This window comes from Drosophila erecta, unplaced genomic scaffold (genome assembly GCF_003286155.1).
Source record: "Drosophila erecta strain 14021-0224.00,06,07 unplaced genomic scaffold, DereRS2 tig00000126-arrow-pilon, whole genome shotgun sequence".
Lineage (NCBI taxonomy): Eukaryota > Metazoa > Arthropoda > Insecta > Diptera > Drosophilidae > Drosophila > Drosophila erecta.
This window is the reverse complement of record NW_020825209.1, coordinates 4412849-4437730: the sequence shown is the minus strand read 5'-3', so window position 1 is coordinate 4437730 and position 24882 is coordinate 4412849. Positions and strand designations below refer to the sequence as shown.

Sequence of the window (24882 nt, the reverse complement as noted above, 5' to 3'; positions counted from 1 at the left end):
CCGACTTCTTGCAGTGTACTCTCGAAATAAAATCCCTGTCTGTATCACGTAAAACCCCTACTAAAAATTAGTCTCGTCCGCTGCTCACAGTTAGTTTAGTTCAATTATACGCTATTGTTTAATTTATTAACTGTACTTATTAATGCGTGTCATGAATAATGATTGATTGCCCCCTATATTTTTTTTTCTAATTTCTGTATTAAATTTAATGATTTACCATAAAAATACAAATAAAAATGACGGTCGAGTTGTAAAATTAAAAAAGTGTATGGCTATAAACTATGACTATCTAGACGGTACAGTACATTTTGATCAAACTTAGTTTAATTTATTTATTGCAGGTTTTTATTTTGCGCACAATTATCTTGAATTTTCTGAAATCAAAATAACGTTTTCTGGTAGCTCATTTTTCGGCTTATGTCTTTGCTATGCAATAGCTTTGTTTCCCACCATAGCCGAGTTATCCACCGTTGCGTCGGGACGCATCCGATGTATCGCGCTGATATAGAGATGGTTTTTTGATTTCATCTGCGGCTCCGATTGTCCATCTCCAGCGACCATCGCCACAAAAATCGTCACAAAACAAAACTACGACCGTTGATTTGGATGTCGTTCCCCGTTTAAAAATTAAAAAAAAAACCCCAAACCGCCGGGAAAATTATTAAAAGTTGGTATTTGAATTACAATACAAAAAAAAAACCAAAATAACTGCACTCGAATTTAAAGCACGCACAACTCTGTTTTCATTGAGAAGACGAACATAGCGGTTTATTCGGTTTCTCGTTGTTGTTGCTGAGCGCGTAAGAATTCAAAGCAAACCTGGAAAAATTTCGCGCGTATGTGTACGGCTTGATTTTTTTTCGAGTGTGTGTTTTTGCGAATACAAGTTTTTTTAATTGTGGCGCGATGCAAATATATCGGAATGCCAAATGAGCTATAAACAAAAAGGTAAAAAACAGAGATTTTCCTTCTGCAAAGGAATTTTAAATCTCGTATGTGTGTGTGAAAGAGAGAGAGTAAATGTAAGCGCACTTCAAGCCAGCGTTTTGTTGTTGTTTTTGTACGAAGGTGGAAAAGTGTCGCAGTGTGTGTGTGGTTGTGTGTGTGTGAAATGCCGGCAGAACCGGTTTAGCAAGTGGCCAAAGCAAAAACAAAAAGAAAATAAAAATAAAAAATTACCGATCAGATACTTGGTTCACACGTCGATCAGTTTTGCGATCAGGATTTCTCATCACCTAAATGCGACTGATGCATGAGATATATAAATGTTATAAGTGGAAACTGGACATCTTTGTATACCAAGTCATATTTATAAGCTTAAAATGCTGAGTAGATCACATTTTTTATTGTGTCTAATTTTTGTTATATCTTAAAATTTGTATGTTTGAAGAACCAATTTATTTCGTTGGCAATCATCTATGAATGAACATCGCGATCTCCTTTCGTGTGAGCGACCAACAGCAATACCAAGAATTCTGTGTCGCTCTCTCTTCTTTGCCGTCTCCTCCTTCGCCCTCTTATTCGTTGCAAATGCGCTTGCGTGTCAATTCTTTTATTTTTATTTTCCTTTCCCGAAAATCCCGTAATTAATGCGTAAGAACGACGACGTCGGCAGAGGAAGAATAAGTAGAAGCAGAGGATCAGTGCATCACGTCTCAAAAAAGTAAAACAACAAGAAATCATAATTTTGAGATAATAAGCCGGTGACATTGAAAAACGTCGTAAATAACCTTGATCTTGGGCAGGAATCTACAGATCTTAACGCCTGATTGCGTATTAGTTAGTTCTGTAAACTTTTGCAAATGTGTTGTAATTTAAAAGTCGAATGAGATTTAGTTGAATATCTTCTTAAATGTAATGTTAAGAAATGTATTTTTTAAAACTAGTTTGCATTAGGTACACGCAGGCAAACATTTTGGTACACATTGCATTGTAAAATATCAGATGGTAATACTTAGTTTGTTTGCTTTTAATATTTTGATTATTATGTGGATAATTATGATGTTTGAAGTACTTCCTGTTCCTGTTGTTCTTACCCCATTACGCATCTGTATTCCGCTTCTTCCGTTTTGGCCCACTTATTTTTGGATTACCGTTATGCATTTAACATTTCGAGCATGTGCAAAAGTAAACCCTCCGTTTTTCATCGTTGTAGAGCCCATTGTAATGCTCACGCACGAAATTGGGCCTGCCAAATCCCCAAAAACTCCCTCCAGCTTTTGTACCTATGTACATACATACATATTTGCCTCCGCCCGCATTCGTCACTTTTCCATTGTCCACGTCACTCGTTACGCACTTTTTGAAACATCGAAACAAAAAGTGAAACACTCGAAAAGCTAACCTTAACCGCACCTTTTTCCGTTAAACGTTTTACGGTTTCAGCATTCCGCTCGAGTGGTTTTTGCATACGAGGGTTAAGATCACAAAGAGATACATACAAACATAGCTCAGCTCGAATGACTTACAGACTTCGCTGAATATCAAATATCGAGTATGAAAATCAATTTAAAAAGCTTTCTGAAACAGAATGGAATTAGTTCTCGCAAAAATGTAAATAGGTTTCTCAATGAACTGCACTTTGCGTATTTATTACCTCTGAATTTAAATAGTTGGTGAATACACAAGGAATACTACATTTATTTGCACTAGAGTGTTCTAAGAGTCTTAGAAATGTTCTCAACCAGCTCAATTAATTAGGTTTCCATGTTTGGAGTGTTTGTTTCGTTCGAAAGCGAAGTTGCGTAAGCAAACATTCACATTCTGCAGTTCTTAATTTGTCGACTTTTTAGTGACTTCGGCTAGTTGACGACAAATTGTTGACACATTTAACAACTGATTGCGATGGGCGGTGGGTGGAAGGGGTATATGGGGGGTGCGACAAGGTTATCATCGCACCCAAAGCTGCCCAATCAACACTTTTGATAATACTAGCGTTGTTCGCTGTGCTATTAACTCAAATTAAATGTCAATAGCGCGGTTCACAAAAAACGTATAAATTGGGTTCGACAAGGGGCGAAAATCGCTGTCAAAGTATGCCACACTCAATTAGCCGCAAAGTCAAATTGATTTTCTAATTCCATGTATTATTTTGTATGGCTAATATCTGTTTAGCACGTCCAAATTGTCAGTATGCGCCAAAAAGTATGATTTTTTAAGTACCAGCATTACTTTTTATAACGCCTGTCAAAACTGGTCAGTGAATTTATGGTCTTCCCCAACCTATCTATACTTTTTCGTTCATTATCTGTACAGATTTATATGGTCGCTGGTGATTTATGCGCGGCATGTTCAAATATGGCAACTCGAACTGGAAAGGAAATAAATGGAAGGGGAAAGTCGAAGCCGCTTCTTTTTTTGGTCACACAAAGGAAACACCGATTTTCTTTCATTTTTTCTCAGGGGCGGGGTAGCGGAAATATTACAATAAATACCTACATATGCTGTGAATGAATAATGTCTTCATTTTACTTTGGTTAAGAATTATTGCCTCATAATTGTAATTGTAATTGCAATGCGGTAGGAATACCAACATTATTCATTATTACTGTTCCTGGATAAAAAAAAGAACTGCTGACTCGCACTTTCATTGAGTTATTTTTCCATCAACTCATGGATTTTATCAAAGTCAGTTTATCTCCGACTTGCAAGGGAGTTTCCCGCACCTCTTCACTTTTATTATCTCCATCCCCAATCGAACTGCGTCTCAACTTTCAATTGCGCTGCTGTCGAGGAATAAGAATAATAATCGAGAATCCACCCCAAACTAAATGACGCCGCATCTTCTGAATATTTTCTAGTGGCTGAGATAAACTCAGCACAAGCTTAAGTTTTATCATAAGCCCAAGAAACCATAATCGAATCAAGCCAAATTTGCATAAATCAGACTTTAGAAAAAAGGCCCCAAATCAAAGCAATTGTAACTTGATAAAAAACGATGAAATTGAGCTCTGTTTTTGGCACTTGCAATAGTGCAGCGTGTGTCCCCAATAATTAATTTTTTTTTTTTTTATGAAATTAATGAGAGTGGCGACACTGTGGCAGGCGTTCTTTGAGCTGACAAAGTGGCCTAGAAAGCCCGAGAAGTTTTAAATGACAACTCATTCCTATAAAAAAAAGTAAAAGCATTAAAGCCTGCAGAAACTGAATCACTGAAAGGCTTGATAGCGAAATCAGATTATTCTATTTAAAGTTGCAGCAAGAAAGTCAAAGTAAATTCAATCTAAAAGCTCTGATAATCTTTCCCATAAAATAAGGACTATTAACGTTATATTTTATAAGAAAACAGATGCTCAAGGGGCCCCGATTAAAATGCACATTTTTATTTTTAAATATTTCAATTTTTTTTTCCGCCCCTCGTAGTAATTTTTATAAAGCTTTTAACTCTCTCGGTTACTTTAGTGTGACATCCGCGTTTATCTATGTATATATGCACGACTTCTTGCGATGATCTTATCGCTTGATATGGGGTTAAGTTCTCTGGGCATTACTCAACAACCAGAGATAGTCGCCCATAACACCAGCATTCCCTCGCAACCTTCAGTTTTTTCGAGTGGTCATATAGGGCTAGACAGATAGAGGCGGAGATATAGAGTGCAAAGATTATTGTTCATGGGCCTCCAACTTTTAACCAGCCAAGGAAGAGCATTTATTTTTTTAATTAATGCCCTTAGGTAGTCTGCAGAACTAATCTTGCTGAATAATACGAAACTGATTTATCAGGTTGAAAACAAAAAAAAATAGGTGGAGACTGTCCTAGTAGTAGCGCCTAGAAATGAGCAATGTATTAAGCAATAATCGCAACTCGATAAGATAATAGCCGTTTTCATTGTTGTTTTCCGTTCCGCTATATTATTTTTTACCCAGCCAAATCCTCACAACTGACCACAACTTATCGCAATTTGGGGGCTTACAAGATTTGCAGGGGCTTGGAAACCCAAATCTAGATTGAATATCGGCCTTTTTTTTTAATGCCAATGCGCTGAGGGCTCTTCTAATGAAATGTAATTGTGATTCACGGAGTGGTAATGTCCGCCTGACATTTTAAAATGAATTTTCTAATGCTGAAAAATGTATTATTTGCCGTGGGACTTGAACATCATGTGCTGATGCTCAAATTGCGCTTCATAAACTCTCGCGTGCATTGTATGTAGTTTCATAATTAACCTGCCGCCTCTCCAGTTTTTTGTGTGGGTGGTGAATTGGCTGCTTTCCTCGCGGATTAAATGACAAAAATGCTATACGATTTCACAGCGAAAACAAAAGGTGGAAAACTATTTCAAGTCTAGCATAACCACAGAGAAACACAGCCAAGTGACGCCCTCTGGCGGTCGGCGAAGCGAAACTAAAGCGGCCTGCAATACAAATAGATCACTTTTAAAGATCGTACTATATCGATTGATATAGCCAATCATTGGCTACCGAAATGCGCTGCAATGCTTTAAAATAACAATACTTAGCCCATGGGATTTCTTATCGATTCGCAGTCAATTCACGCCATTGGTTTATTTTTCTTTAAACCTTAAAAATAAATATGATAGAACTTGCCTACATTGCTAGACAGATTTTCGTGCAATTAGCAATTAACCTAGTTTAAGTTTTTAAGACAACCGAGACGTCGCTGCATTTTTAATTATTTCCATGGCGCTCAATAGAAATTTATGCATGTTACAAAGAAAAAAAAAGGCCTCAGTCTGTCTCTTTCCCTTTCTTTTAGAGGTCTCCCTCCCACATATTTGGATATATAATTTCGCCAGTCGAAGTCTTTCGCCAGTGCAAATTGCCAGCAATTGTTGTCAATTTAAAATTGAAAAGAAGTCAAATGTTGAACAAGAATGCATGCAACATATAGATGCGCTTAGGAGCGAATATATTGCTGATCTTGGATACTTGAACGCTTTGGTGTTTAAAAGAAATATCAAGAAATATCAATTGTTTAAATTTGGTTTAATGCAAAAATGTATTTCTAAATACCAATAGCACGCAAGTGTTAGAAAAAGCATAATTTCTTCAGAAAAAACAAAATTATCTATCATTATAAATGATTGGAGTATGTAACATTGCTGAGTGACAACTTTATTTTAAAAAACAATTTCTTAGATTATCGGATTACCTTTTAGCAAACATCCAGGTGCCATTTTGTTGGCCGCAGCTGTGGATCTGAGGCATCAAGTGCCTGCTATCTCTGGGCAATTTTCACTTATCTCCGATGTTCCACATATCAAAAAGGTTTCTTTATTGCCAGAGGTTGGTGGGTGCATGGGTGTATGGGTCTACGAGTGTGTAGACCCGTATATCATCTCTCAAGGTAATCTTTTGATTAGCAACAGACGATTATAATACCGCCTGGAAGTCCGTGTATACTTCGCATACTTTGGAAACATTCTTAACGATTTCCTTGTTTTACTTGCAGAGCTACTTAGGAAGTGATTGAAAATGCCGAATCATCTGAATTGAGCGGTAGAAACCACGAGAGCACGACTTAAATTAGCTGGGGAAACATCGAGGGGCACATCCACACGCAATGGCCATCAATCAGGGCAAGTACAAACCGACGATCTGCGCCATCGACGAGGTGGATGACCGCAGTTTCAAGCTGCACAACAGCCAGGACGAGATCGGTGGCAAGCAGCAGCTGCAGCAGATAGAGGGCAGCGAAACGGCTCCACTGACTACCAATCAGCAGAAGTTGCACATGGACGACGGCTCACATCTGACGCCCAAGGATCTGGAGGCGGCGCGCCAGGATGCCCTTAACGAGGTTGCAGGTGGGGGAGCAGGTGGCAGGACTCCAGCGGCAATCACACCCAACTCCACGCATCCATCGGCCAATGGACTGAGAGGTGAGAGTCCGTTTTCGAAGGCATGATCCATTTATTTCCATTTGTTCTCAAGTTACGACAAACATCTTCGTTAAAAAGTTATGTACAAAGTAAATCTCATTTAATTAAACATTGTAAATACAAAAGATTACTTTTAGTAGTTCTGTTTAACTCAAGCTGATAGTTCCTTCTAAAATATAACTTAAATTAAACCATTAATTTGATTCCATTGTCTGTAAAGTTCATAATTGTGATTTACTTGTAGTTGATGTAGAATAAAATATGTATATAGGCAGTTCCATCCTCATTTCATTAATATCACATTTCCCTCATCCTTGGCCCTCGCCCGATGATAGCCTTGCTGCTTCCAGGCCGACGATCCTTCGACGCACTGATGAGCCTGTCGCGCAAACGACGCATCCTGTACGTAACCACCGCCTGCCTGTGCGCCCTGCTCCTGCTGATCATCATCCTGTTGCTGGCCTTCTGGCCGGAGGTGCCCTTCTACCTGCGGGCGCCGCTCTGCCTGGAGAAGGAGTGCGTGGAGAGCAGCCGGCAGCTGCTCCTGTGGGCCAACACCTCGAAGAGTCCTTGCCACGAGACGTACGAGTGGGCCTGCGGCAATTTTGCCAGCGACTATGCCAACCACGACTACTTTGTGATCAAACGCGGCGAGTGGAACTACGAGACCTACAATGAGTATCAGGGTAAGCTGAGCTTTATCCCCCATCTTCCTGTCATATCCTTATTCATTTATATGCCCTATCTCTTCACAGAACTCAATGAACTGAATCGATTTATTGCAATGCTGCCAAATTCGCAAGAGGGTTCCGTGGAGTCCACGGTGAGCAGTTTGTACCGCAGTTGCCGCGAGACCGATGTCCTCGACAAGAGCCAGTCGGATCTGCTCCTGAAACGGGCCATCAATGCAGTGTGTAAGTTCTAGTATTGATTAGCTACACTTTTGGGGGCTATATATATTCTAAACGAAACTGATTGTCTCTCTTGTCCTTTCTCTCTGGACTTTTATACAAAACAAGATAGAATGCTATACATTATCACATCAGCTAAGGGAAGCTCGAAATTTTCTTGAATATCGGTAAAAAGTGAGAACAAAATTAAGAAATGAAAAAAAAAATCAAAAGTGGCACGAGTAACGGGTATAAAATAGTTTGACATACTTTTAGGCTTTTTAGTTACATTGTTCCAAACTGACCAATACTTTAGGAACTTTTCTTCCGATTGTTCTCCCTGTAGTCCTTTACTTGGATATTGTGATTATAAATTGAGGTTTCCCCAGTCTGCGCTCTATTTAAAAAAAAACAAGTCCATTATTTATATTCTTCTATTTCGGTAAAAATGTATTTATGCTTTAAAAAAAAAACCCTTGACTATTGCATCGCTGTACAGTGAAATTGTTGCTATTCATCATTATGCTGCGGACCATCTATTTGCCATTGGGTGGCAGATAGACGGAGCTCTTGGCATTCTTGATGATGGTGCCACTGGAGATGACTCCTCCAGTGATTCCGCCAGAGGTGCCGCCGGACGACGAGGTCGTAGTGTAGCTGCCGCCAGTGGAGCCAGTGCCTCCGGAAACGTAGCGAGTGCTGCCGCCAGTGGAGCCAGTGCCTCCGGAAACGTAGTGAGAGCTGCCGCCAGTGGAGCCAGTAACTCCGGAAACATAGTGAGTGCTGCCACCAGTGGAGCCAGTAACTCCGGAAACATAGTGAGAGGTGCCAGAGCTGGCGACACCAACAGCACCACCATCCAAGATGCCCACAACCGACTGAGCGGGGGCCACTCCACCATCCTGGTGCTCTGAGGTTCCCTCGATCCTGTCGTATTCGGCTGATGGATAAAGATGATAAATATCAGTACCAGTATACAAAATACCCAAATTTATGGTGTCAACATGTGGTCAACTCACCCTGGATCTGCTGCTGGGCATGAGAGGCCTCGGCATCGGTCTTGTACTTGATGAAGAACACCTCCGGCTTGCTGGGCACCGTGGGCGCGGGCGTGGCAATATCGTTGACCTCCAGCTGGTTGTCCTTCTTGCTGAGCACATAGATGACGGTCTTCTCCTCCTTGGGGGCGTATTCGGCGGACAGCTTGACGTTGGCATTGCTTGATGATGGGGCCTTGATGAATACCACACGGTAGTTCTTCTGCGGACGTCCAATCACCAGATGCTTGGAACGCTCCAGATTCTCATGCTCTTCGGGTGCGGCGACGGTGAAGAACTGCTTGTGGATAATGGGCTCCTGGAAGCCACGCTGGATCTCCTGCTCCTGCTGCTGCTGGTAGGTGGGTGCCTGATAGCCGGCCAGAGTACCGAATCCAATGTTGGGCGAGGGTCCAAATCCGGTGAAGGTGCTACCGGCGTAGTTGGAGGAACCGCCAGTGCTGTAGGTGGCTCCATGTCCACCAGTCGAGTAGGTGGCTCCATGTCCGCCAGTCGAGTAGGTGGCTCCGTGACCATTACCACCGCCAGTGGTGTAGGTCACTCCGTGACCATTACCGCCGCCAGTGGTGTAGGTGGCTCCCTGACCACCACTGTAGTGGCTCACCGTATGGGGGACAGAGGAGCTGCCCACCAGGGAGCCAACGCTGGCGGTCTGGAAAGCGCCCAGCGGCCCGTAGGAAGCCACCGAGGAGTGGCTGGGAGCGGTCAGGAAACCGCCGCTGGATCCTCCAGTGGAGCTAGAGGTGGTCAAGGTACCAGAGACTCCGCTGCCATAGCTATAGCCCTGGGGCTTGGCTTGGCTAAGAACCAGCAGAGAGCAAAGGGTCTAGAAGCACACAAAAAAAAAAAAAAAATTGTATCCTCCGGATAATCCTGCGTTCGCTCCTCCGGTTAATCCTTTAGCTAACTTACCACAAATAGACGCATGTTGAGTGGTTTTCAGTTGTTGGCTTAATGATGCTTCCCCTTGATGATTCGTGGCCTTTTATACCCCGAATATTGGTTCCTCCGCTTCTTACGATTTTTCTATAATTTTTTTTTCTTTTCGCCGGTTTAATTAATTGCTCAATTATTTGACTATGGCGAACTTCTGACATTTGACTTGTTTGGCTGGCCCTCTCTGTCGCACCTTTTGCCGTCGTCTCTTTCGCGCTTCCTTTAATGTGACCTGTTGTCCATCGATGTTCGGTTCGTTTTGTTTCTTTTCGGTGCGATCATAAATCATAGTCGAATTCATATACATATATTCGCCGCTCGTCGACGATGTTGATCGCAGGTGGATCAGTATCAATATCAATATCAATATCAATACCAATATAGATCTTAGCTCCACAACACACATCGCACAAAATTCGGTTGCATTTTTCCGTTTTGTCGCATTGTTTCGTGGTTATCAAGCCTCCATTTTGAACTTATATGCAACAGTCTGCACAAAATCCTTGATTGATTGATTGATCTTTTGCGGTTGATCAAGTATGGATATAAGTATACGTAGGAACGTGTTTTGGCTTAATTTGATCAGCATTGAAAAGACTAGCCCGCTTGCAGATATAGAAAGGTTTTGAGATATTCGATTTAATTAGGTTATATTGATACAACATTAATGCGTACAAAAGGTAAAAAGGAAATATAACATTTTCTTTAAGGCTTGGGTCCTTTATCTTCTCCCTAAATTAACAAGACCCGCAATCGACGAAAAGGCGTCTTTTCCTTTTGGCTTGGAGTGCCATCGGTGCCAGCTTTTCTCCCAGTGTCATTTTCTAAAGCGGATCTGAGCGCTAATTTTCTTCTGCACGTATGTATTCAGCAGTTAGGCTTATGAACAGCTTCCTGTTCATCCTCAGTAACATTTGCAAAGCAATGCAGATGAGTTTCTGCATTCTTTCACCCAAATGCAGTCTTTTAAGGCGAAATAGGGATGGGAATACGATGGGCATGATGACCTCGTTGTTTCGCCTCATTAGCTCCGAAATCTCAGTGTCCTCCCACAACTGGATGGTGTACTCAGTTATCTGAATCGTAGTATTACTCTGGGTCACCCATATACCATTTTTAGGTTCAATTCGGTCGACTCTTACCTTAGAGCTTTTACTAGACAGGCATTTGGCAATTTGTTTGAACACCGGGACCAGGACTTTCTCGACCTCTTGCTCATCCCTTATTACCAGAATACTGGCAAGCTCGTTCAGAAACAAAGTCTCCTTATCAAAGGACGTCTTCGGCCACAGCTTCAGAAGACCAATGACATATCTTTCAATGAGAGATGGATTCGTATCGAGGAATGTGATAATACAATATATCAGCTGAGGGAAATACTCTGGCATCGATTGGGGCTTGTGCAAAGGCAAAAGGATTCTAAACAGCACTTGCTCCTGTTCGGTATCTAATGGCGGAGTATATGCCTTGATTATACTGATCGAATGACAAAAGAAAACAATTATCAAGTGATGAACAATGTAGCTTTGGAAAAAACATACTCCTTGTAGATTTCCAGAAGCTCTGCGATGCAGTGCAAGTCATTTGTTTCGAAAATAAATCGATAGAATACATTGTTGAACTGCGTTTGCATAAATGAACGCAAATCGAACAATTTTATGTAGATGCGCCGCAACAGAGCATGTAAAACTATGCGATCATCCACATCTTTTGTGTCTAAGTGTTCCAATAACTATACGACTGGCTTTAGTTAACTTTGAACTCCAAAAATGCCCTGCACTCACTCACCTTCACGACAATCATTTCATCGAGCTTGCGATTGCGGTATTTGAGATAGAAACCCGGTGTTTCAACGAAAAGAGAGAATAGCTCTAGGATAACCTTCTCTTTGGCCAATATCTCCGACCTTTTATGGATTTCATCCAGACTGGACTCTTTGTATCTGTCCTGAGACTCGTCAGAGCTACTCATTTTGGGAATGTTTAAAATATAAATTTCTTTTTAGAAGCAGAATACGTGTTTGTTGGCCGTTGGAAGATAAGTGAGAGGTATGAAAGCGATTGATTAGGTAATGTGATTCCGGAAATGTTTGAAATAAATATAAGCACTGTTTGTTTAAATATTTTAAATGTGCTTCTTATCATCAGTATTTTCAATGCAATTATGCAAGTTTACTTTCACTTGCAGTGCTTTCAATTTCCTTTACAAATTTCTATTTCTCTTTCTATCGCATTTACCATCTTTAAACGCATATTTGACCATGTGCGCATTTATTTGAAATTATAGCTTTAACCATCTTGATTGATGGACGCAATTTGTTTGCTGTCTTTGTTGTTCAAACAAATGCTTTAAAGAATCAGTTGGTTCTTTTCTTTTGGCCGGTGATTTTTCTTGATTTTTTTGGGATTTCTTTTTTGCTGGCTTGGTTCTTGGAATAGAACCTGCTTCCGCCATGGGACTTTAGTTTGACGTATTAAGCCATTGTTAACAAGAGCTTAATTATGTTGAAGGAATTAAACAGCATCACTAAGAGCGTTATTATTTTATTATTTTTTTCTAGCCACAGGCGCAGCAATTTATTGGCATTGACTTCATACTGAGCTTTTACTTTGAATACTGTATACTCTTGTATTTTAAAACGTACTGTAAATCCATTGAAATGAAACTGCTGTTGTTGATAATACTCTTTCTTATACAATCTGCCTCTTGAATTAAAATCATTTTGAGGCTTTCTGTTGTTGCAATGGCATTTCAATTATTGTTGGACTTTGGGTCCGCTTTGATCTTCGGAGTTTTGACAAATCTTTGTTAGCCCATAAATTATATCATTAGTTTTGATAAGTTCGGCGGCATGGCAAACAAAGTGCCGAAAAGGATTTTATAATACACAAGGCAGGAAATACCCTAGACACTTGTATTATTTTAATATTTATTTATCTATGAGCTGCATAATTTTATTACATTTATTGGTAGTGTTTAGTGTGTTTTCTCTCTTCGTTTTCATACATCCAACAAAGGGTATTCGAAAATATGCATAGAAGGCGTTGTGTCATGGTTTATTTTTAGCTAAGGCGGCTAAAAGCAGAAATTCCAAAACCACAAATCGTCGGCCGAGTGTTTCTGCTGGTTTTGTTGATGAAACATTTCAATATAATTGCCATAATTTGAATGCGTTTTGGGCAGGGCCGATTTAGGCCCATTGTCTGTGTTTGCGCTTTTGGCTAAAACCAATGTGTGATTTATTTATATATTTTGGCCACCTTGAAATGCTCAATTTTATAAAGAAAACACTGGAGTGTGGAAAGGCTCAGTTTGGCGACTTAGAATCGCACTTTTTATTTTCAAATTTTCGCCACGACCTTGGCTTTTATTCAGTTTTTGGCCAACCTGTATCAAGATTAATTGCTGCCAAATTGTTGCTGCTGCCAATCAAAAAAAGGTCGCCCACTTGATGCCCAAAAATGGCTTAAAAATTCCATTAATTAAATGCAAATGCAAATAAATCCAAAAGAAGATAAACTAGCCGAGCCAATGGGGAGACACATCATAAAAAACTGCATTGCCGTTTTGCGGTTTCTTTTTTCGGTTGCGACTTGCAAAATTTATGCAGATTGTTTTTCGATTATATTTTTTGCAAACTGTCAAGCTAAAACGAAATTTGGGAGCCCCTGAAGCTCCGAAATTCAAAAATGCCGAAATTAGATGCAATAAAATATAGGTACTACTTTTTATATATTTATTTATTGGTTGTGATAAAATTATTTGTATACTTTTTCTTGAATCATTTTGATTAAACCACTTGATAGGCAAATTAATAAGCCCTTAGCAACCTCATCTTAAATTCTTCTTCTTTGTCACAGGGTCAAAGCACTTTTGCCAGTAACTTTTTTTAAACACAAAAGCCAATCAGATAAAAAAGTTTGCACAAATTATGGTAAACAACAAAACAAAAAAAAAAAGACTTTTTACGCGTTTGCCGGGTTTTGTGATGAATTCGTTGGTGGAAATGGCTTATCAATTATATGCAAATAGCATGGAATATTCAACATGTTGCGGATATAATCGGCGCTTCAGTTAGTTCGTTCCACTGGCGCCAAGATTGTGGAGATCGGTCTATCGTAGTGATAGCCGGGGGATTGTGTTGGATTCGGGTATGGAGCTGCTGGATATTGGGGGCTGCCAAGCGCTCCAATCACCGATTTTATGGGCGCCACATAGGGCGCTGCGATTTCTGTATTTCCACCAAGTTGGTCGTATTGCGTTTGGATTTCCCTTTGGGCAGCCGCTGCCTCATCGTTGGTTTTGTACTTGATGAAGAAGACATCTGGCTTCTGTTCGGCCTGGGACTTCTCCTGTGGTGCCACAATATCCGCGGCCTCAAGTTCCTGTTGCTTCCGGGTTAGCACATAGATGACAGTTTGCTCCTCTTGGGGCGCCAACTCCGCCGTATATTTCACATGCTCGCTGTTTCCTGTTGGAGCACGGATGAAAATCACTCGGTAATTCCTGCGCGGCTGTCCGATAACCAAATGTTTAGTCCTTGGCTGCAGATCCTCGGGATCTTCGGCGGGTGATATACTGTAAAACTGCTTGGTTATGATGGGTTCCATGGCTGGATTTGGTGGTGGTAAATAATGCGATCCTTGGGCCCAGGAGGGACTTAACAACGATAGTGATAGCCACACAAATATGTTCAACATTTCGCGAATTTCAGAAGACAACTGACTTGCGTTTTTCGCCTCAGCTTCACTTTTAAAAGAGATCTACTTAGATCGCACAGTTTGATAGGAATGAAAATTTGTGAAAATTAGCTTTTTCACATATTTTGCCGACCTCAAATCGCTCCATTAAAAGCTGCCAAACAAAAGACTTGAGTAACGAACTTGCCTTTGACTCGAAATTTAATTGTGCGTGAAAATGTGGAAAAAGAAAGAAGCTGCCTCAGGGTTTTTATATTACTATATTACATAATAAACATGTTATCTCTTGGTCATTGCTACACAATATTAAATTATATTATTTGACTCTGCTATGCTACGAGTACAGTACCATCATAGTTTCGCAATAACCTTGTTAAAATAAATAATATAAAAAATAAATAAAAGTTAATAATCAAAACATTGTTAATATTTTAGCTTTAATTAATTATTAGTTTGATCAATGTTTAGATGTTTACAACACCCTTTTACTCGTTCGTTCTTTAATCCAAGAAGTCCATGGCCGAATAGCCTTGAAAATTCACTTGAAAACCCGATTACCCCCAAAAAATCCCCTTAACTTTAACAGCAATTAATTAAAGTTTGATTTGCTTCGGTTTTGACATACCTTTTCGTTATGCTCTTCTCACATCTCACCGATTTGCAGGTCATTTATCATCAGGTGGGATTCGGATATTGATGTGCTCCGTGGTCTTAAGCATTTAGGTGGATCAGGCCCAGCATCTAACGCCCTCACCGTTGACTAATGATCTTGGCCAACTCCAGTTGATCTCTGTTACCATCTGCATTTTTCGGCCAATTCCGATTCCGATTCCGATTTCAGTTAGTTGTATTTGGTTCGCAGCCTCGTCGCTGATTAGTAGATTAATTTGGTCTCCTTTTCGCGTTGTTGTCAACAAGAGACAATTAAAATATAACCAATGACTGGCTGGCGGAATCTCACAGTCTATATATAAATTTATATATACATATATATGTATTTGTGCATTGGATTTGCATAAATTGGCGCGTAATTCCCACACTTTCATATCGCATTTCAGCAAAATGGTACAGCTAATTTGATTTATGCTCGGCTTTATTAAGAAAAATTGTTTGGCCATAAGCGGCATGTGCATAGATAAGTGGGTTAGATGTGGCCTATGAAGATGTTATAGTTGGCTTTTTGGGAGGTCAACGGATAATGCTGAAGAGTGGGAGGTCAAAAATAATAATCGGCTGTGTTGACACATTATTTATTTATGGAATAAATAGCTTGGAATTGCATAAAGTTCTTCGTTTGAGTCAAAAGTAGTATTATTTTGCAATACCCAACTGCTCGCTGTTATTTTTCCCACACATTGTTTTATTGCAGCAATTAAATATCAATTAACGTTAACGCAAATGCCAATAAATAGAAGAGATAACTTCCCTGATGTCCAAATTGGTTTGCACTTGGTTGTTTTATTTCCTCTCTTCAATTTCACGATTTGTGGAGTATCTTGGGGTGCCATTAGCTCCGGATTGAGCATTAATCAATCGATCTTTGGGCCGAGTTTATGCAGCGTCAGTTTAATGGCCCAATCAAAGCAACAAAATAAAGAGGAATAATCCAAAATCAAAATATAAAACTCTGCTATTTAATTAAATTTGATGAGCTTATTTTGATTTCTCACTTCATTTAAGCTAATTTCTGTTGAAAATTTTAACGGCAGCTTTGGCTTCGATTTGTGAATACCGATTCCGATTCCGATTTGGATTTGGACATATATTGAAATGTGACTGCTGATTTGAATATCGGGGAAAACAAAGCCGAAAAGTTTTTTCTGCATCGATTTACTTTTGACTTTGACTTTGATTTGGATTTTGATTTCGTTTTTAATTTAATTGCGCCGAAGAGACATTTCAATTTTATTTATACGATTTTTATTAATTTTTTAAATGACTGACCTTCTGACTTCTTTCATACTTGTTTTTACATATATATGTATATATCTATAAATAAATAAATATATATATATGTATACTGGTGAACCGAGGAATGTTAGGTGTTTTGAAAACAGAAGCATCGGAAATTACTGAAAAATTTTTCAATACCACCTCTCTTCATGAATTTTCACTGGATAAAAGAAATTACGATCAAATTTAGTTGATTTAAAAATGATATAATTTCTTTGAAAAATTTAAACACATTGCTTAATATTTCTTTTTAATATAAGCTTTTTATTAACAAAAGTTCGATATAACAAAAAAAAATACAAAAAAATATTGAGGGATTTCTTAAAAATATACAACACAATAGGGTTCGAGAATGGGTGTTTTGTTTTTTCTGATTTGGATGATGCAGAGATGATCTACTGGTGCCGACATCCTCTAGTGCTTCAGCAAACTGGGCAGATACTGAGTGTTGGGCGCCACTGCCGTTGGGCGGTTGGCGATCTGGCGGTAGTTGTAGCTACCATCGGGATTCAGACCATCGAGGCTGCCGATCACCGAGGTGATGGGGGCATTGTTGTCCTCCTGGTACTCGTTGGTGCCGCCCAGCTTGTCGTACTGACCCTGGATCTCCTGCTGCGCCTGCTTGGCCTCGTCATCGGTCTTGTACTTGATGAAGAACACCTCGGGCTTGCTGGGCTGCGTGGGTGCGGGCGTGGCAATATCACTGGCGTCCACATCGTTGTCCTTCTTGCTGAGCACATAGATGACGGTCTTCTCCTCCTGTGGCGCAAACTCGGCGGAATACTTCACGTTGGCATTGTCGCCGGCTGGAGCCTTGATGAACACCACGCGGTAGTTCCTCTGCGGACGTCCCAGGACCAGATGCTTCACCTTGCCATCATTGCTGTGATCCTCGGGTGCGGAAACCAGATAGAATTTCTTGTTGATGATGGGCGCCAGGGTGGTGCTGGCCGGCGGCAGATACTTGTCCCCACCATGGTGTGGCTGGATGCTGACCAGACCGCCACCGGAGGAGCCACCGATTCCCACACCAGCAACGGGAGCGGATCCACCGCCGATGAAGTGGTCCGGACTGGGCTGTTCGTAGCCGTATTGAGGACGGGCTTGGGTCAAAGCCACCAGGATCAGGCAGCTCACGAGTACTTGTTGGACAAACATGCTGTGCTTTTATATGTGTAATCCCTTCCTGAGTGTTTGTAATCCTTAGTGGTAGTTCTCCTGTTTGGGATGCTTCGTTGACGAATTGCTGCGAGGCAATGATTGCATTTTGGGCCGCTCCACTTGTCTTAAATATGCTCCGATTGTCAAATGGTTGCCTCTTCTGTCGGCGTCGCTGTTTGGCCGTTTATGCAAATGCAAATGCCGCATATAACATCATCATCGCCGCTGCTCTTGATATCCAAAGGCGATGATGACCGTCTTCTCTGGGCCTATGGGTCTACTGCTATACGCCTTGTGATGTGACCTAAAATTTATTCAAATTAGAACGCACGCAGTCGAAACAGCCACAGAAAGCACCATAGCTTTGACTTACCATTGGACAAAAACTCTTCTCTGACATTGAACTTGACTGGGCCGGTGCGGTGACTCTGGTGGACGACTGGGCATTCACGATGGATTAGCAAATATCTAAATATACGACTTCATAACTAGCTGGTATATACATATGCCTGTCTTACCTGCAGAAAGAAACTATTGAATGGGGGCCTAGCGAATCTCATTAAACGGCACCTTATCTTCGCTGGCGGCATCAATCTTGTCCAGAAACACGTTTGCTGGGTTATTTTTTAGTTTGTTTGTTCACGTCTATCATTAGTTTCGGGCCTATCAATTAATTTGCGAATATCTATAACAGTTGGATTGATCAATGAGTATCTGGGAACTGGAAAGTGCACATGGATCTGGTTACCTTACTTATAAGTTATATTTTGTAGTTAGATCGTATGATCTCAGTTCGAACTCAGATTTAAGTTTACGTCCTTTTACGTGGAACCTTTTCCGTTTCAACATGTATTGAACATGAAAATGGTATTGTTTCAGAATTGAGTCTAATTTAGTTTCCGTTGCCTTAAAAGATCAAATCATTATCGCTCAGATTAGCCATCTTGTTCGCTATCCGGAATTTCCCACCGATTTCGGTTGGTGTTTCGCTATTTTTGTCACCATAAATGGTGACCCCAACGCAAAAGCATCGATGAGTCAGCCAAAAGCCAAGACTCGAACCAACATTCACCCGGCGCTTTGGAGGTCGCATAAATATTGCCAAAATAAACACATAAAACATAATTTGCAGTCATCGAGCATATTTGAATAATGGCTTTGAATGGATTTATGGCCCCCAAGATTGATGACAGAACATAAACGCATAAAATCGATGGACAATTTGTGGTGACAAACAATGGGTGACGTTTGGAATATGAAGTAATCCGTATTCTAACAGTTTCCAATCGATTTTCAATCCGACTAGACTAATTTAGCCATTAGCCGATTAGCGATCACAGATCGTAGATCCCATATTGCATATCGCCTGTGGATTATGGAAAACCGAACAAAATGATAATTATCAATTAGGCATTCCATATTTATAACCACCTGCGATCGCGATCGCTCGCTGTGCTGAAAATTTATGTAACATTTTATTGATGATGACAGTAATAGAAATCGAATCGAGGGACAAATCTCTGATCTTTCGATCTCAATCTTCTTCGGACCTCGCCTCTTGGCGGCTACCGTCCGTCGCGGTAGGTTTTATTTAGTAGGTGTGATTATCTTTATGCAAAAGATCTGGCCGCCGCCCATTGATATGCAGATCGCCAGATCTCCGAGGGAGATATGGGAGATGGTAACTGAGGTTTTCCATCCTCCCATTAGTAATTGATAACATATTTGTTTGCGGGTGTGACCCAATTGCCGCTTTATATATTTAGTATGGCTAATTTTTATTTAATACCCTTAGGTATTTTAATGCGACTTGCATTGGCCCAAATGGCGACCTTGGCGACCACCGATGGCGATAGCTTTTTCGATTTCAATTCCAATTCCAACTCGGAGTTGAGTTTCCTCTAAGTCGCTAATTTATTTACCCGAGTGGCTTTTTGAGTAGAGCTTTGAACGGGTTGAACGGGCCAGTTGAGCGGGTTGAACAATTATGAGCAGCTTGCCAAATAGTTGAGGCTGTCCCATGGATTAGTATTAGGTTTTTTTGGGCGACATCGAGGGCTTTCCGATTATGCAAGATGCAGGCGGTTCAACCAGACCAATTCACTCCAGGGATTTCCATTCGAAGGTGAAAATCTATAGTCTATAGATATGATGATACAATTCCAGCTGTATATTTGTACTTGCACTCGATATGATCTACCGAAAAACAAACTCAGTGGACTTTACATTTTGTGAATGCCTATAAGAACTCTTAAAGTTTATTTAAAAAAAAAAAATTATACACAAAAAATATGAATTAATGCCGAAGGCAAAACCAAATAGGAAAATCGCAAAGGTTTCCCCGACGAGATTCCACTGTAATGGGCCCCAAACCCAAGGGGCTTTCCATTCAGTCCGAATCTTCCGAGGCTAGGGCGTGTGTGTGTCATTCATTGGCAGTGGATGCGTACTGTGTGATGGAATCCAGGTGATTCACCTACTTCCTCACCGGCCTCACTGGCAGATAGGTGGCCTGGGCATTGGTGCCACTGGTCACGGTGCTGATCACCTGACGCTGGCTGCCCTCGGCATCGTAGCTGGCTCCAGCATCCACGGTGGGAACTCCGCCGGTGCCCACGACGCTCACGCTACCGCTGGCATCGGTCAACACACCGGAGGCTCCATTGTCGCCCAGGCTGCCGATCACGGAGGAAACGGGAATGACACCCTCGTTGCTGGTCTCAGAGCTTCCACCCAGAGCATCATAGTTGGCTATTTGGATGGCACAGGGTGATATGAAGTTGATTAGACTTTAAAAATGTATCATCATTGATGCGATTTCTCTTTTTACAGAGATCTTTTCAAGATTTTCCTATTTAAAAGTGATGTAGTGAGGGAACTTACCCTGAATGGTCTGCTGGGCGTGGGCCGCCTCCTGAGGAGTCTTGTACTTGACGAAGAAGACCTCCGGCTTGTTGGCCACCGGGCGCTGAGTGACCACCTCGGCGGTGACATCCAGGGCATTGGACTTCTTGGACAGGACATAGATGGCGGTCTTCTCCTCCACGGGCGCCACGTTGGCGATAATCTTGGCCTTGCTGGTGGTGGATGTGGGGGCGTTGATGAACACCACACGGTAGTTCTTCTGGGGCCTGCCCACGTTCACATAGCGCACGATCTGCTGCTCATCGTGATCCTCGGGAGCACTGTGGATGTAGAAGTGTTTGCTGACCTGGGCGGGCTGGAAGTTGGCCAGGTGGCTGATGTATGACTCCTGCTCGTTGTAGTTGATGGTGGGTCCGGGTTGCAGACCGGCCAGTCCAATGTTGTCGCTCACGATGCCACCGCCGACGGAGGAGCCCAGATTAAGCTGGCCAATGGATGGTGCCGAACTGAAGTAGTTGGTACCAGTGGCCGTGGGCTGATACGAGGAGGACACCGTGGTCAGGGGAGCACTGAGCACCTGGTTGGCCACCAGGTTGCCGTTGTAGCCACCAGCCTGATAGCTGTATCCCGCCAGATGGCTGACATCCGGACGAGGAGCGGCCAGGGAACCGCCAATCACAGCCAGAACGGCCAAAGCCTTAAGGTTTTCGAACTCTTTTAGTTAGCCGCTCCATAAATCGCTTGAAGATGCTCCTTGGACTTACCACAAACTGCTTCATGCTGGACTTGGTAGAATGGATGGATGGATGAGAAGGAGAAGGAGAAGCAACTGTCGCCCTGAAGCTGTTGCACTGGATTGATATGCCAGTCACTAACCACTGTCACCTTTTATATAGCGGCCAAGATTTGCCTTTAATTGAAGTTAATTAAAGTGGTTTGCAATAAATCGTTAAAAAACTATAACACCCAAAAATCCCAAAATCGAACATCCAACTCTGTGTTATAACTACGAAATCCGGCTAGCACGGCTGGTATTTTGATTTAATTCCTCTTGTATCTTTTGCTTTTTGGTACCAGTATCAAGTGCTAATTACAGGTGTCAACAAACTGAAACACAGTCAATTTCTATGTCTGCATGTCATTCGACTGGATGATGAAGCTTGCGTGGAAGACAGTCATAATGGTGACCCCACACCATGGGGTTTCTATGAAGACTTGTTGGGGTGATAAGGGATCCACATTATCGATAATCTTAGGCGAATTATCTTCAAGTTGGCTGTACTTTATGTATGAAAGTATCATACATATATAATACTATTACTTGATACCCCAAAAGCAAGTCTTCAGAAATGCAGATTGCACTGTTTATGTAAACTAAAATTGCATTGCATTTTAGTAAGAAATCGTAATTAGAATAGTTTACATATATCATTTGCCATATTTTATAATGTCTTTAGAAGGGATTTCTCAAGAAAGAGCATTCCAAAATTTTCCCTTTAGCTGCCCAAATCATTAATTTGTTTTAATATTTTATGATTGCAAGAGAAGACGGACTGAGCGCCCCGAAAAATTTCAAGCAGCCAAACATTTTAGCGCTTTTAATTGCCATAAACCACCGATATCCATCAATATAAACTTGTTTGTGTGTACAGTATATGTGTATGCGGATCTATGGTATAAGGTGTGCATGCAACTGATATCTTCTTGCCAAAATTCATTGGCTTTTGGTTCTGTGGAATTTCTATTAGCGCATAGCCAACTCAATCGGGGGTTTTCACTGAAAGAACCAGAACTATTCGCATGATCCCACTAATTTACGCCTTTTGATTAATATATAGATGGCTGGCAGGCATTCCGCGACTCAAATCGACTGCAATCCTGGGAATACAAGCGGGTTCTGGTCGTCCTACAGGCCAAACATGGCATATTTCCCTACTATCGCGTCACCGTGGAGAACGGCTTTAGTAATCCCCACGACTATGTGATCACCCTGGATGAGGGGGAACTAGGTCTGCCGGACAAGTATTTCTATGGCAATGATGCTGATGAGGAAGTGGTTCGTGGCTATAAGCTGCTCCTCCGGGACTTTGCCATCAATATGGGTGAGTTTTGGGCTTTAAAATCGTTGGTTTTCATCATTAAATTGATTTATTTTATTAGGAATCGTTTCCCGGGAGGCTGATCTATTTGCCGACGATATTTTCCACTATGAACGACGCATTGTGAATCACATTGAGGACGCCAAAGCTGATGGAAATCGTCATGTAAATAAGCTAATGCGTCTGGCCGATCTGAAAATTATGGCACCATCTGTAAGCCAAGCTAATTTGTTTTAAGTTATAACGATCTAATATGGATCCCCTTTAGTTGCCCATTGTGGAGTCTCTACAAGCCATTTTCCCAAAAACCAAAATCACTGAAGACACCGAGGTCTTGGTACGAGATCCAGAGGTTATGCATGCACTATCTGTTTTACTCTCCTCTTCGGATAAAAAGTAAGTATAGTTGTGAATTTCCCCAGAAGCTAATGCTTAATTATATATTTTTATTTACAGGCCTATTAACAACTTTATAATATGGTCGCTGGCTCGTAAAATGCTGCCGCATTTGTCCAAGGAGTATCGAACTTTGGCAGAGAACTTTGACCATGCCTTGTATGGACGCACGGCCAGCTATCCTAGGTGGCTCATATGCAGCAAAGTGGTGCGCGATTGGCTGCCCTTTGCGGTGGATGCACTGCAGCAACAGCCACCCAGGCAGCAATTCGAATCGGTGACGTCCAAGAGTAGGGGCTTAAACAAGACCCGGGGCAACGAGGAGCTCCTCAAGCTGATGTTCTTCAGCTTGCGGAATCAGTTGAAAGATTCGCTGGATCAAGCCAAATGGCTGGAGCCGGCGGCCAGGCAGTTTATCCAAAAGAAACTCAACGAGATGCGGCTGCAGTTTGGCATACCCGATGAGGTGTTGCAGCAGCCCAACTATCTTGCGCAATACTACAACGAACTGATACTCAATAATGTGTTTTTCGTGGAGCATTTGGAGTGGATTTGGACATTCCGTCGATCGCAGATGGAGAAGAAGCTGGGCCCGCTGGCCATACTGGATGTGTAAGTCTTGCGCAAGGTGCATCTACTGAGCCAAAAACTTTCTAACACTTTCTCCACGATCCATTTACCTCTCCATGCATCCATCCATCTCGCTCTGTTTGGCAACAGCATTGTTTCCGAGATGTACACAAGGGACAATCCACAGGCCATCGCCTACTCCAATAAACTGAATATGCTGCTTGTCTCCAAGGTGTTGATTAGCTCCAATTACTATGACTACCGATATCCTGTGTACGTAAAATCGAATATATACTTCTATAGTATATGTATTTCGTTTGAAATATTTAGAGATTGCTCTTTCTAATGATTTCTTCTCCTTTTCCATTTTGTGCAGAGCCGTGAACTTTGCCCGCATAGGCACTGATATATTGGAGGCCCTGATCGATAACTTCTCCACCTTCCTGCTGCAGTTCAACACCCAGAGCACGGATATCAGTGATGCGGCGCCGGAGATTCGGTATGCCCAGCCGGATGTGAATTGTCTGGCAGCAGGACAGCCACCACGGTTGGTCCACGAGCTGAATGAGCTGTCGAGTAGTGCTCTGAAGAGCTTCCATGTAACGCTGAGTGCAGCTCGAACGGCAGCGAGGGCGCTGAGTAACTTTGTGAATGCCATCGATGCGGGCAGTGCCATCCAGGGATCGGGAATCGATCAGGCTAATACCTATGAGGCCCTCGGACTTACCAGGCGGCTGAGGATACCTGGACTAAGGTCCTTCAACGAGAACGAACTCTTTACGCTCTCCTACATGCAGCAGCACTGCAGCACGACCATTGCGGACAAGGACTACGCCAGGATCAAGCCGCTCGTAGAGAGTCAGCTGGCCGAGAGCTATCTGTGGGTGGTTGCCATTTTAGTCACCAGCACCATAACACTCATGTTCCGTGTTATTTCAGCTTCAACGCCACCTGGCAGCACATCCAGTTCCTCCCCCGCTCCACAAACTGTGCCGCCGCGGAGGCAAGTTGCTCCAACCTGCTCTGAGATGCGATTTTCCATCCACCAGGACCTCCACCTCAGCCAGAGCCCTGTGGATGAACCGGAGGATGATGTCCATGCCAGCTGCGAAATGGATCAACCTATTTATTGTACTTTTTTTTACTCCCACACATTGCCAGAGACACAGATACAGAATACACTATACACCACACACCACACACCACACAGACAGGCCCAGGCCCCACCCCACACACATTGCCTTAGTTGTAGTTTAGCGATTAAGCCTAGCACGTAGCCTAACGATGAAGGATCAGACTTGACATTGACTAGCCACTGTTGACATCACGCCACACATTCGCAATCTGCTCTAACTTGAGAAGAAGTAACCAAGTGGGGCAGCAAGTCGGCTTAAGTACGAACCCTACGCCTA

The 24882-nt window shown here is 41.9% G+C and overlaps 6 protein-coding genes and 1 long non-coding RNA gene across 8 annotated transcripts; 1 reads left to right on the top strand and 6 right to left on the bottom strand.

Annotated features, from left to right (window-relative positions):
• The first annotated feature begins 524 nt into the window (after positions 1 to 524).
• LOC6550019 (protein gone early) lies at positions 525 to 24640 on the top strand. 2 transcript variants are annotated; one of them, XM_015155338.2, is made up of 11 exons: positions 525 to 948; positions 6413 to 6842; positions 7193 to 7528; positions 7598 to 7756; positions 22244 to 22507; positions 22566 to 22717; positions 22773 to 22900; positions 22961 to 23512; positions 23621 to 23743; positions 23847 to 24350; positions 24410 to 24640. In XM_015155338.2, the coding sequence occupies exons 2-11, from the start codon at positions 6524 to 6526 to the stop codon at positions 24495 to 24497; spliced, it is 2625 nt and encodes an 874-aa protein (XP_015010824.1). In that variant the 5' UTR covers positions 525 to 948; positions 6413 to 6523; the 3' UTR covers positions 24498 to 24640. The 2 variants fall into 2 exon arrangements, with proteins under 2 accessions (XP_015010824.1, XP_001977485.1); XM_001977449.3 differs by having other exon boundaries at positions 7178 to 7528.
• LOC113564512 lies at positions 1324 to 2368 on the bottom strand. Its single transcript, XR_003408058.1, has 2 exons — positions 2037 to 2368; positions 1324 to 1566 (listed from the first exon to the last, which is right to left on the bottom strand). It is a non-coding gene; the product is annotated as an uncharacterized LOC113564512 (long non-coding RNA).
• LOC6550024 (keratin, type I cytoskeletal 10) lies at positions 8246 to 9762 on the bottom strand. The gene is made up of 4 exons (XM_001977454.3): positions 9703 to 9762; positions 8752 to 9616; positions 8454 to 8672; positions 8246 to 8411 (listed from the first exon to the last, which is right to left on the bottom strand). Exons 1-4 carry the CDS (start codon positions 9715 to 9717, stop codon positions 8269 to 8271), a joined length of 1242 nt encoding a protein of 413 aa, XP_001977490.2. The 5' UTR covers positions 9718 to 9762; the 3' UTR covers positions 8246 to 8268.
• Positions 10569 to 11988, bottom strand: LOC6550023 (serine/threonine-protein phosphatase 2A 56 kDa regulatory subunit delta isoform). The gene is given in 6 exon segments (XM_001977453.3): positions 10569 to 10802; positions 10869 to 11202; positions 11268 to 11458; positions 11515 to 11720; positions 11723 to 11833; positions 11964 to 11988. Coding segments are annotated over 6 exon segments (1101 nt in total).
• LOC6550022 lies at positions 13728 to 14450 on the bottom strand. The gene has a single exon (XM_001977452.3). The coding sequence runs from the start codon at positions 14424 to 14426 to the stop codon at positions 13797 to 13799; it is 630 nt and encodes a 209-aa protein (XP_001977488.1). The 5' UTR covers positions 14427 to 14450; the 3' UTR covers positions 13728 to 13796.
• Positions 16720 to 17684, bottom strand: LOC6550021. The gene has a single exon (XM_001977451.3). The coding sequence runs from the start codon at positions 17535 to 17537 to the stop codon at positions 16794 to 16796; it is 744 nt and encodes a 247-aa protein (XP_001977487.1). The 5' UTR covers positions 17538 to 17684; the 3' UTR covers positions 16720 to 16793.
• On the bottom strand, positions 19954 to 21603 carry LOC6550020. Its single transcript, XM_026982531.1, has 3 exons — positions 21594 to 21603; positions 20424 to 21119; positions 19954 to 20291 (listed from the first exon to the last, which is right to left on the bottom strand). The coding sequence occupies exons 1-3, from the start codon at positions 21601 to 21603 to the stop codon at positions 20017 to 20019; spliced, it is 981 nt and encodes a 326-aa protein (XP_026838332.1). The 3' UTR covers positions 19954 to 20016.
• Positions 24641 to 24882: the final 242 nt, after the last annotated feature.